This window comes from Asparagus officinalis, chromosome 2 (assembly GCF_001876935.1).
Source record: "Asparagus officinalis chromosome 2, Aspof.V1, whole genome shotgun sequence".
Taxonomy (NCBI): Eukaryota; Viridiplantae; Streptophyta; class Magnoliopsida; order Asparagales; family Asparagaceae; genus Asparagus; species Asparagus officinalis.
In genome coordinates, this window is record NC_033795.1 from 4,219,675 (window position 1) to 4,231,553 (window position 11,879).

General features: G+C 41.4%; 1 protein-coding gene across 1 annotated transcript; it reads left to right on the forward strand.

Annotated features, from left to right (window-relative positions):
• LOC109829715 (GDSL esterase/lipase At2g31550-like) lies at positions 3,974–10,908 on the forward strand. Its single transcript, XM_020396756.1, has 4 exons — positions 3,974–4,360; positions 5,682–5,933; positions 9,615–9,645; positions 10,504–10,908. The coding sequence occupies exons 1-4, from the start codon at positions 3,974–3,976 to the stop codon at positions 10,695–10,697; spliced, it is 864 nt and encodes a 287-aa protein (XP_020252345.1). The 3' UTR covers positions 10,698–10,908.

Sequence of the window (11,879 nt, forward strand, 5' to 3'; positions counted from 1 at the left end):
CTTACACTCCGACAATATTCGGTGACCAACACCAAAATCGGTTCGGTATACGGGTTGATGGCGGGTTTCGGTTTTAGAACGCAGAATATAACTACGGTACCATTTCACTAAAAATCTGGGGTAAGTTTAGTATAGATCCAAAACTGAATAAGAACAACAAAACATGAAAAGAAACAATCAACACTGTAGCTAAGTCGCACTTAATACAAATTGTATGATTCTGAATATAACTAGCTTTATACACTAGGAGGACGATGTCGAATTATGTAAGCTTTTTAAGAGAAGAACAATCGTTTGGAGCCAGGCGGCACAGAGGCATGGGAGCTACGACACTTTTGATGGATTTTCTGTTAATTTTTAGCATGCTTTTCTCATTCAAGAATTGTAATCGGTTATATCAGTATTGACGGAGGGTGGACGGTGGGAGGGTGGCCAGAGATTCGAAAACAGGATTCGTGCGTACAGGGAGGAAAGCGGGCGCTGCTTGCGGTCGGCAGATACAGAGCGGGCGTATAGCAGCGCTATTGTAAGGGCCAGTACGGGGGAGGACAATTGCCTATAGTTCTCCACAATCCGTTCATGTGTTAACGAACGACGATGAAACGTCACCATGCAATCCAACATAGGCCTAATCGACGTCGACGAAATCGAGGTGCAACCGCGTGAGTCGGCGAGCTACGTGAGCGGAAGGATTTCGGAATAACAGACGAAGCGACCGCGTGCCATCGGAAAGGCCCGACAGCTGTCACAGAATAACGACAACCGGGCCCTTCACTGTGGTGGTAGTGGTCCGCGTTCACGTTGCGGAAAGTACGATTAAAACCAGACCCCTACTGATAATTCAACGACATGGGGGCTGAACAGAGCTGCCTTCGTCAGAATGTCCAACGCATCCCGAAATCAATATAAGTAATAATCCGAGTTGGGAGCGGACCGGAACACCGAAGCGGACAAACACACCACGAGAAGGGAGCTCGAGCTGGAACTAGCAACTGACCGGGGTGTTCTCGGCAAGCTCGAAACTACCCGAGGGGTGTCTTGGAAAAACCAAGACACCCCAGGGGTGTGCTCGGCCGCAGGCCGAAGACACCCCGAGGGGTGTCCGGCCAGGCCGAGACACCCCAAAGGTGGTCCCTCAACCTTTTACCACCCCGGCCCTCTTTTGCCTATAAATGACCCATGGGTCGCTGCATTGCAAAGGGCTGGGAATTCTTTTGTCTTGGGAGCAAACGCTAGAGAGAGGAGGAGGGGGTGATTTTTGAGAAGGGCCATTGGCGAAGCCCTGCCGCAGCATTGAAAAGAGTTGCCCGTGTGCTTCCAAACAAGAGGAGGAGAGGGCCTTGAATACAGCGGCCTTGCCATATCACCCGTGGGACCGAGAAAAAGCCTTAAGTATTAAGGCCTTAGCGTTTGATGGACTAAGAAGAGCTAATACGCTCGCTTTAGGCCGAGGTATACGCTTATAAGCTCTAAGATCCCACGCGGATCGACGAAGTCTGCTTCTAAATATCCCTCCAGCGGATAGAACGAAGCTCTGCCCCGAAATTTTCTCAGGAACAAGATACTGATTGGCGCGCCGGTGGTACCGACGGATATCAACGTCCCAGCGTCTACATGGCCAGACAGACCTACGCAAGCAAGAGATGACAAACAGCTCTGCGGTTGTTTGTGAAGGAGCGTTGCATCGTTCGTTTTGTTTTCATTGTGTACCGGTCTTATAAGAAAGGCTACTTTGTGTTCATTGTAACGATCTCAAAGGAGTGTAATGGAATGCAAGGCAATGAATACAGGAGACTTTCACCGAAACCAGACCTATACTATAGGTTAATTTGATATCACAGCAAACAGTAAGCTGTATCCATGTTATCACTTGAAATTTGACCAAAAAACACTAAATTTATCCTTCAGCAGCGTCACATCTTGTAGTTGATTTAACGGAAATCTCACTTAAAACTATATCAGTGTACTCAAATAAATATGTTAGGATATAACTCGCACCACAAATTCTTAATCTAAAGCCATTCAGCGCATACAAATTTTCTTCACACCCAACGGCCTCTCAGAAGCCCTAGGCCGCGCCGATCGCAGCTAACTTTTTGTTTAAAACTTCGGTTCGGTCTTTTTTTGCGTTCAGGGCTCATAACGGATCCACCACGCGGTTTAATCGAAATTCGTTCGGGCGGTTAGAGACTTCTTCTCACAATGCCATTTAAGTTCGGTCGGTTAACGATCCGTTTTTTCTCTTGGGCGGGTTTTTTCGGTGAACCGGTTTGGTTTCGGTTTTTGCCCACCCCTAAGATCACCCATCCCTTAACTTTGACGATATGCCGAAAAAGGCCGTACTGGGGCCCGCAATTCTGGGCCCAAGTAAGAATCAATAACTTAAAAGGCCCAAGCAACATTCAAAGATAATTTATATACATGCAAATCGCCGCCCCATTGTTGATAATGCAATGCAGAAGTGATAAACTTCAAATTCATCATAGTGCTCTTGAATCGATAACAAACATAATCTTCAATCTAAGAAAAGCTAAACATAAAAAAATTTAGTAACTGAAAATTATGTCTCTATACTTTTTTTTTGAAAAATTATGTCTCTAAGTAACTTTATAGGGTCCTCATACTATAAAAAAGAAAGTAGAGTGTTTTACCTAAATTCGGAACTTCCATCCAAAAATAACTAATGACAACTACCCCTAAGAAGTCATCGTTCAAATTTAGAATCAACACAATTTGTTCCCTAACAAGGCATCACGCGCACACACCATACACACGATATGGTTATATAATTATTTCTTCTTTGTATGATATTATTGAGATTTTTTGGTTATGCATTCAGATCATTATTTTTTTTCTGTTGGTGATCCAGTGGGATGATAAATAGGGTTAAGGATTCAATTGTTTTATTTTAACATTTTACTGTACATTTATCAATTGATAAACTGGGAATATTTTGATTAATTTTCCTTTGTAAAGCATAATTGAGAAATTTCTCGGTCACAGAACCCATCTCTTAATTCATATATAAGCAGGTGGGATTATGGTTTTGGAAAGGGTGAGTAATGGATTATACAACATGACGAGTTCAGATATTCTTAGGATATCATATTTGCAAAAAACCTAACTAAGATAATATCTACAACCCTAATATAATGGTAACGCGTTTGATACAAGTGTCCATATTATGCTGGCCTGTCATACACAAATTTTTCACCATCATTGCAACGGTAGCAACGCAAAATGCATACGGTGAAGTATATAATATAATATAATGTAACGGATAATTAAACTGCTACCACTTAGCGTTATGGTCCCAAATTTATTATGCTACGGGACCGCAAAACATCGACAATGAGCCGACACCAGGTCATCTATCTCATGTAGGGTCTCATGTTTTTGGTCGCCTATGATATTTTTCACGCTAAAAATTAGCCCTTAATAACCCAAAAAATTTCGCCGACGTTTTCCTTTCCTTCGCGCGCAGACAATCAATTTTCCACCAATTAGTTCTTGGTCATTGAAGCTCACAGAATCCCCTCACAAATCACACCTTCACCACCCTGATTTCTCTCCCATGCAAGATATTACTCACTACATAAGAACAACAATAATTAACAGGAGCCAACAAAACAATTAAACATAAACACGAGACAAATTAAAGGAGAGATCAATTCAAATTATGAGCTCAAACACAATATACTCAAGGAACCATGAAGGCCCCACAATGCACGTAACCTCCCTGCCTCCTCCTGATCCGCCTCCTCCACGCCTACATCACTGCCTACCCGCCCCCTCAACCCTCCCCGCCGCGACCGCCACCCGCGTCCTCGCCTTTTGGCGACTCACCTTGCGCACTCGCAACAAACAGTACTTCGCCCGACCACCGTCCGCGCCAAAACCCACCCCCCCAAACGGAGTCGACTTCCCGGCCACCTCCCCACCGGCGAGCTACTCCAAAGGCGAGCTCATCCCCATGACGTCTGCTCGCCTCCGTGCTGCCGCCTCAAGCCCGACCTCTACGAGGCCGGCCTACCTCGACCCCTCCCTCACCCTGACCGACCTCTCCACCGGAGTCAACTTCGCCTCCGCTGGCGCCGGCCTCGACGACCTCACGTCGGAGTCGGCCAGGGTGCTGACCATTGGAAGGCAGGTTGAGATGCTTGAGGAGTACAAGGGGAAGTTGAGGGGGGCTATGGGCGATAAGAAGGCCGAGGAGATTGTGAATGGTGCGGTTGTGGTTGTGAGCATCGGGAGTAATGATTTGATGAATAATTATTACGTGAGTGATGTTAGGAGGAGGGAGTACAGCTTGGAGGCTTATCATGGGCTTATGTTGCAGAGAATGAAGTACTTTGTTGAGGTAATCAACTTTTTTGTCTTAAAGTTCGTGCCACTTCCACACTAGAAATTCAAAAAATTATTATGACGTAGTTGGAGGGTTATAAGTTTATATCCTAACAAGCCCGCTCTCCTAGAATGAGTAATATGTTTTATGAGCCTAAAGCTGGTCTCATGGAGAGCTAGGTATCTTAATTTCTTTTTGATAATCGCTTTAGAAATTATGTGTTCAGTAGGATTCGAATCTAGAAAATTACTCCGATTCCATCTTAAAGTATCTTCCACTCTGCCAAAATTTCAAAGTTATGATGAGGATCGAGAGTTATTAAGTTTGAATTCTATCAATTTACAATGTTATTTCGTCAATAAAGAACTTACTATCAAAGCATTTTCCGAAGATATAGATTTTAAAATTTGAAGTACTTCCGTAGATATAAGTGGTTTCTTTTGAATTTTATCTAAAAGATGAGGGTCTACATTAGATAGCATATGGATGACATGATCATATAATTCTACTTTCAACCGAAAAAAAAAGTTTAAAGATTTATGCGCTAAAATTACATTTTATTACTGTTACTATTATTTTTTGTTGTTGTGAATTGTATGTAAATATAATAGCCCAAACCTAGCAGACATGAAATGTACCAAACTGCGTGCTGTAGGCCTAAACTTAGCCCAAGACCTATGATGCTAATTATCTGCCCCAGGTCAAAGACAAATGTTGGGCTTTAGTGTCTGGAATATGGTGGACATAGCAACCCATTGGTCCTGGTTCTACATAGGCCCTTCACTGGCTTTTTATTTTTTTGGGGAGGCGTGAACGGGGCCCATATTTTTGTACAAATGTCCCAAGGTTCATGGGAGTTTATGTGAAATTTATCCAAGCGTTAGATTAGATTAGCTGATTGAGTCGTTGAATCACCTAGTAAATGAGTAAAAAATTAAATTTTGATCAGGATCGATACGCAGCTTTTGAAATTAAAAGCTCAAGAAATAAGGTTTTCGATTACTCTATCATTGAGAGGATAGGACACGTAACGACACCCAATACAAACATACGTCAGAAAGTATCCAGTGAATCTGGCCCATAATATTATCAATACACCAGAAGAGTGCCCGTTTTTTAATCACCCAACCTTGTGTGATTTGTGCATTGGTCTAAGAGCAGGTCTGCCAAATACTTTCTCGACACTAATTAAGATCGTTATAAGCATGCATCTTATCATATAGCTGCCCCATATGCGAGCGAATTGTTCTGAGCGCTTTGGTGTGATACTCTCATCCGTCCGATCCTCTTTCTCCTTCAGGTGGATAACTAAACTAAAACAACTGTCATCGTGCAGAGAATATACAAGCTGGGTGGCCGGAGGATTGCAATCGCCGGCCTCCCTCCCCTCGGATGCCTCCCGTTCGTAATGACCTTAGCCGCGTTCCGATGGGACGCTGGCCACGCGCTCGGGCAACGAGTCTGCGTCGACCAGAAGAACGCTGAAGCCGCAGCATACAACGCGAGGCTCCAAGATTTGATCAACACGATGGCGACTTCTTTCAAGGATGCTAAGATTGCTTATGCGGATACATACACTCCTATGTTGGTGTTAAAGTAAGAGAGAGAGAGAGAATCTTGGGTAAATTTCCCTTGAATTGAATATTGAGTGTGCACATATATTTATACAAGTAGAGGAGTGTGAGGTTTGTTCTCCCAAGCAATGTGGGACTAAAACCCACTACAATACACTATTATCAACAGCCCCCTTCAAACTCATGTTGGATCAAACAAAGTGAGTTTGCGTACAAGAAACTGGAACCGATGAACAGGTAAGGCCTTTGTGAAGAAATCTGCAAGCTCGTCAGCGGATGAAACATGAGGAAGTAGAATTGTCTTGTCCTTGATAACTTGGTGACGGACAAAATGAGCGTCGATCTCAATATGTTTGGTCCTTTCATGAAATACTGGATTATTAGCAATCTGGATGGCACTCTTATTATCACAGTAGAGAGGAGTAGGAGTCGTAACAGAAATACCGAAATCACTGAGAAGGCGACGAAGATGAATAATCTCTTTAGCTGTTGTGGACATTGCACGATACTCTGCCTCAGTACTGGAAAGAGCAATAACATCTTGTTTCTTACTTCGCCAGGAAATAAGGGAATCACCAAGAAATATACAATAACCTGTGGTAGACTTTCTGGTAGTTGGATCACCAGCCCAATCAGCATCAGAATATGCACAAAGCTCTAACTTAGATGTAGCAGGAAACAAAAGTGAGCGAGTGCTAGTACCCCGGAGGTACCGAATGCGGGATCATAACAACGATAACCTCGATGTTCTGAACTAATTCCTAAATAAACACAAGAAACTGCTCTGGGAGACAATTTATCACGTTCGTGAGATGGCAGAAAAACAAAACATCGACAACCAAAAACGCGAACTAGATCATAACGGGGAGGATGAGTATAAACACGACTATAAGGAGTAGCACCGGAAAGAGAGCTAGATGGAGTGATATTAATGGCATGAGTCGCGGTGAGAATAGCCTCAGCCCAGAAACGACGAGGAACAGAGTAAGAAATGAGCATTGATCGGGCAGTATCGAGGATATGACGATGTTTGCGTTCAGCAACACCATTTTGCTCATGAGTGTAGGGACATGACTGTTGAAAGATAGTCCCATGAGAGGACATGATAGAGCGCATGGCAGAGGATAGGTACTCTTTGGCACAATCAGAACGAAAAACTTTAATACGAGATTGCCATTGAGTGAAAATCATAGCAGTGAAGGCTTGATAAGCAGTAAGTACGTCAGAGCGATTCTTAAGTAGGTAAACCCATGTAAAACGAGAGAAATCGTCGATAAAACTAACATAATATAAGTAGCCAGATGAAGAAGGCAAAGGAGCTGGCCCCCAAATATCAGAATGTACTAAATCAAATAAGGAAGTGGATACAGATGTACTCATTTTAAATGGTAAAGCAGTGAATTTAGCCAATTTGCAACCAGCACATGACTCAATACTAGAACTAGATGATACAGGACCAAGTACTCCAGACTGAATAAGACTCTCCAGCCTTTTATTACACACATGACCAAGTCGTCTATGCCATAAATTGGCAGGAAGCGAGGTAGAGGGTTTTGACGAACAAAGAGAAGCAACAAGAGAACGTGGACGTATGGACTCTGGAAGGTGAAGATATTCCAGAAAATACAGTTTGTGCCTCCTACGACCCGCCCCAACCGTCTTGCCCGTCTGTGGATCCTGCACAATACAAGTATCAGAAGAAAATGAGACAAACAGGCCCGCCATGCATAAAGAGCTAATAGAAATTAAATTCAAGCACAATTGTGGAGCCACATAGACGGGACCAAGTGTTAGACGACCAGATGGATCATTTTGTGGGGTAATAGAGCCATACTGAGTAATGGACAATGGTTGTCCAGCAGCTGTGTAGATAGGAGGAAGAGAGGATGAAGTAAAGACAGAGGATAAAAGTGAGGCATTACAAGTCATATGAAAGGAACAACCAGAGTCAAAAATCCAGAGATCATTCATACCAGAGACTGAAGGATTAGCTGAAGAACCAGCAAAATGCATACCAGAGAGTTGTGCGGCGGATGTAGAGGTGATATGTTGAAAAGCATCAAGTTGACGGCGAAGACTTTCAATAGCTTGAATAGTAGAGTCTGAAGTAGTAGAAGGTATAGCATTGGCCAACAATCCTGGTGTACGAGAGGGTTGAGACTGAGGGGGTCGCCGACCACGTCCAGTACCTGAGGAACGTAACTCAGGATGAAGCTTGAAGCATGTCTCAATGCGGTGTCCTTCCTTCTTACAATATTTGCAAGAGAGCTTAGATCGAGCCTGTGGAGAGGGAGCCTGTGGAGAAGTATAATTCATAACAGGAGCAGTGACAGGTACAGACAAAACAGTCTCGAGTGAAGAGGTAGGAGTGTCTGTTGACAAATTGAGTCGTGCTGTCTGCTGCCGGGTCTCATAAGCAGTGAGAGCTCCCATAACTGAGGCCAAAGTCGGAAATTGAGGCTGGTGAAGTAGTTGATCAGCCATAGTTGAATATTCAGGAAGGGACTGAAACAATTGATGCACCTCATGCCGTTCGTACCAGGCTAGCCAGTCTTCATATGTGGAATTACGTCCAGGAAGCATGGAGCGTAACTCTGTCCAAAAAGCTTGCATTTGTCCAAAATGGGACTGCAGAGATGAACTACCTTTGCGTTGTAGAGAAATGCGTTGCAGAAGATATGCCTCCCGTGCACCCGAGCACTCAGTGAAACGCTCAGTGAGACGAGTCCACATGGCCTGAGCAGAGGGAAGCGAGCCAATCTCGACAGTGAGACCAGAGCCAACACAGCGAGTGAGATAATCCATAACACGAAATTCCTGCAATTGCCACTCTGAACTCTCCTTGACATAGAGAGCACGAGCAGTCTGAAGATCGACATCACCACTGCCAGAGGCAATAGTACTGGATGAAGCAACAGTGCTGATGGACGGTGGAACTGGTCCCGTACTGGTGAGATGATCAAGCAAACCAGCGCCACGCAAGGCATTGGTGACAATGGTGGACCACCCTGCCCAGTCACTTTGATCATTGAGGGGCAAAGGTGGTTTGGGAATCTTCTCTGAAGGAGCCATAACAGCAATCTTGAGACGTTAAGATGTCGAGATGCTGTTACTAATGTCGTTCGTTTGAGGCCGAGAGACGGCTTGAAACGACGATGCCGTTAATTTGAGACCGAGAGACGGTCTTGAAACGACAATGCCGTTAAAATAGAACCCGAAGGTTAGAATGAAACCCGAAGGTTTAAAATAGAACCCGAAGGTTAGAATGAAACCCGAAGGTTTAAAATAGAACCCGAAGGTTAGAATGAAACCCGAAGGTTTAAAATAGAACCCGAAGGTTAAACGAGAACGCGAAACGCGTTAAGAGGCCGCAAAACGACAAGGCCAAAATATCTGGCAGATGAACGCCAAATAATTAAAAATAAAAATAAAAAAAATAAAACATTAAACGGCTGCAAAGCAATAAGGCCAAGATTTGGCAAAAGAACGCAAAAGCGTTAAAAATTTTATTGAAAGGGAAATAGCCCTATCTCTGATACCATGTTAAAGTAAGAGAGAGAGAGAGAATCTTGGGTAAATTTCCCTTGAATTGAATATTGAGTGTGCACATATATTTATACAAGTAGAGGAGTGTGAGGTTTGTTCTCCCAAGCAATGTGGGACTAAAACCCACTACAATACACTATTATCAACAGTTGGATATGATGAAGAATCCTAGCAAATATGGTGAGTCCTTGGCGCATTTAGTTAGTTTGCTCGCTCCTTCTTAGCGTCACTTATTATTATACATGTTCGAACAGAGTGACAAAGATTCACGAGGAAATTGTAAAGAGGCTTAACAAACTCTAATCGGAGATATTAGTTTTAAGATTTAGGCTTAAAAAAGGAAGATCTATAAATTGACAATATGTATATATTCTATTTATCAAAGCACTTAATGGAAGCTAAAAATGGAAAGCATAAAGTGAATGGGAAAAAAAGAATCTTTCTTAAGAAAACATTTTGTATCAAGACTTTCTATTCTCAAATCTTGTTTGGACGATAGAAGTATTATCATAAAATTTTCTCTTTTTTTCCATGCGAACCAAACACAAGAAAAATAAATATATTGGTTTCCCATCATTTTTTGTGCGAACCAAAACGAAACAATCTATTTCTTGGAAAAGTTTGAAAAACTCAAAACTTATGTTTTTGTATATGGAAATGCATTTCCCTATATCTAGGAAACGAACCAAACAACCCCTAGAAGGAAGAAAAGATGAAAACTTATGGTAGTAGACGATATGACAAACTTTATCATATATATATATATGTTGTTTACTTATTAAAATAGGGTAAAATTGAAATATTAATTTGTCTTTCTTCTCAATATACCATTTCCATTCATTTTCTCTTCTTCTTTTTTTTTGAGAAATAGTTTGACACCCTCCGTTGTTCTATGAGCTTTACCGTCGCTTCTAAATTGTCGAACAAAGAAATAAAATTAAAACATAATTTCTAGTTTACTTTTCATTTACTTTCCGATTGCCAAACAGATAGGAAGTATATATCCTCATTAATCTTCAAAAAAATTTTTTTTTGAAGGATTTACTGAAGCAAATAGAGGCTGCTGTGGAACGGGAACATTTGAGATGGGTCCAACATGTATGTTTCCCTTCCCCACGTGCCCTGATCCCTCCAAATTCATGTTCTGGGACTCCGTTCACCCCACGACTGCCACGTACACATTCCTTGCAAATGGGCTCGTTAAAACTGCTCTCCTCAAGATCACCCGGTAGAGCTTAGACGTTGCAATGCCACGTATTATTTTTATATGTATGAGAGCAAAGTTTGTGGATAATATATACTAGGTTTTAGTCGCTGTGTAGGAAAATTCCAATTTTCATTATAAGGTGTTCTAGGAAGTCTTTCTATAGACTGTTGAATAACTTGTATTAAATTAATCCTCCAAGAAGATTATATGGAACTTATATATATATAGATATATTGCTTGAGTTATACTCAAAAAGGATTGTGCTATACTCAAAATGATGCGACTAATGAGGCTAGTGTTTGATTATATGAAGTTGGATCAATATCTAATAAATTAAGTGGCTTAACTTGGCTTTCATCATCTGTTTAAGTAAAATCATTTACATCGATCCATAGCTACGGAGAAATGTAACAATGCACCGATAACTTCTTTTTATTTCATATGGATCCCGTGAAAGATATTGTTTATATGAGTCTTTTTAAGTTGTTGATCATAGAACAAAATTTAGGATATCTCTACCATCAAGGACGTCAAGAATTTAAAACCTTGTTCGAAGTCTGGTCCCATCTGTACAACTCACCATGACCTCTTTTTATTCTATGAACCTCATGAATGATGAATGACATATATAAGTTAACTAATTTAGGATAATTTTCTAGAAACCACCTTTAAAATAGGATCATTATATAGAATTCATTTTTGATTATCAATCAATACATAAGCAATCTTTAAAGGGGTATTGTCTTGCAATTAACCACATGAACTCACTTTTCAGTTAAATTTTCTCAGTAAGTGAAACTACCTAACTTCCACTGAGGATAATCGATCTGTCTAATATACTTGGTATTTGTTAGGTAATCATGACATAAAAATAAAAAAAATTACGTAAAAGTGGGTCTATGTGGCTGATTGTAGCCATATATGTATTACGTGACAATCAAAGGTGGTTTCGATATAATGATCATATTCTAAAGGTGGTTTTTTTAGGAAGGAAAAAAACTCAAAAATTATATGAAAAGCTCTCATAGCTGTGAGACATATTGGATAAACCAATATTTATTAATTCACATAGACAATAGTAGGAATTCTCTACTATCAAGACTGAAGAGAATCTTCATCTCCCATTTCTCTGCAACGGATACAAGCCTTAAAAAACAAATACTAAATATATTTTCCAATAATACTCAATTTCAATTCACACCAGAAC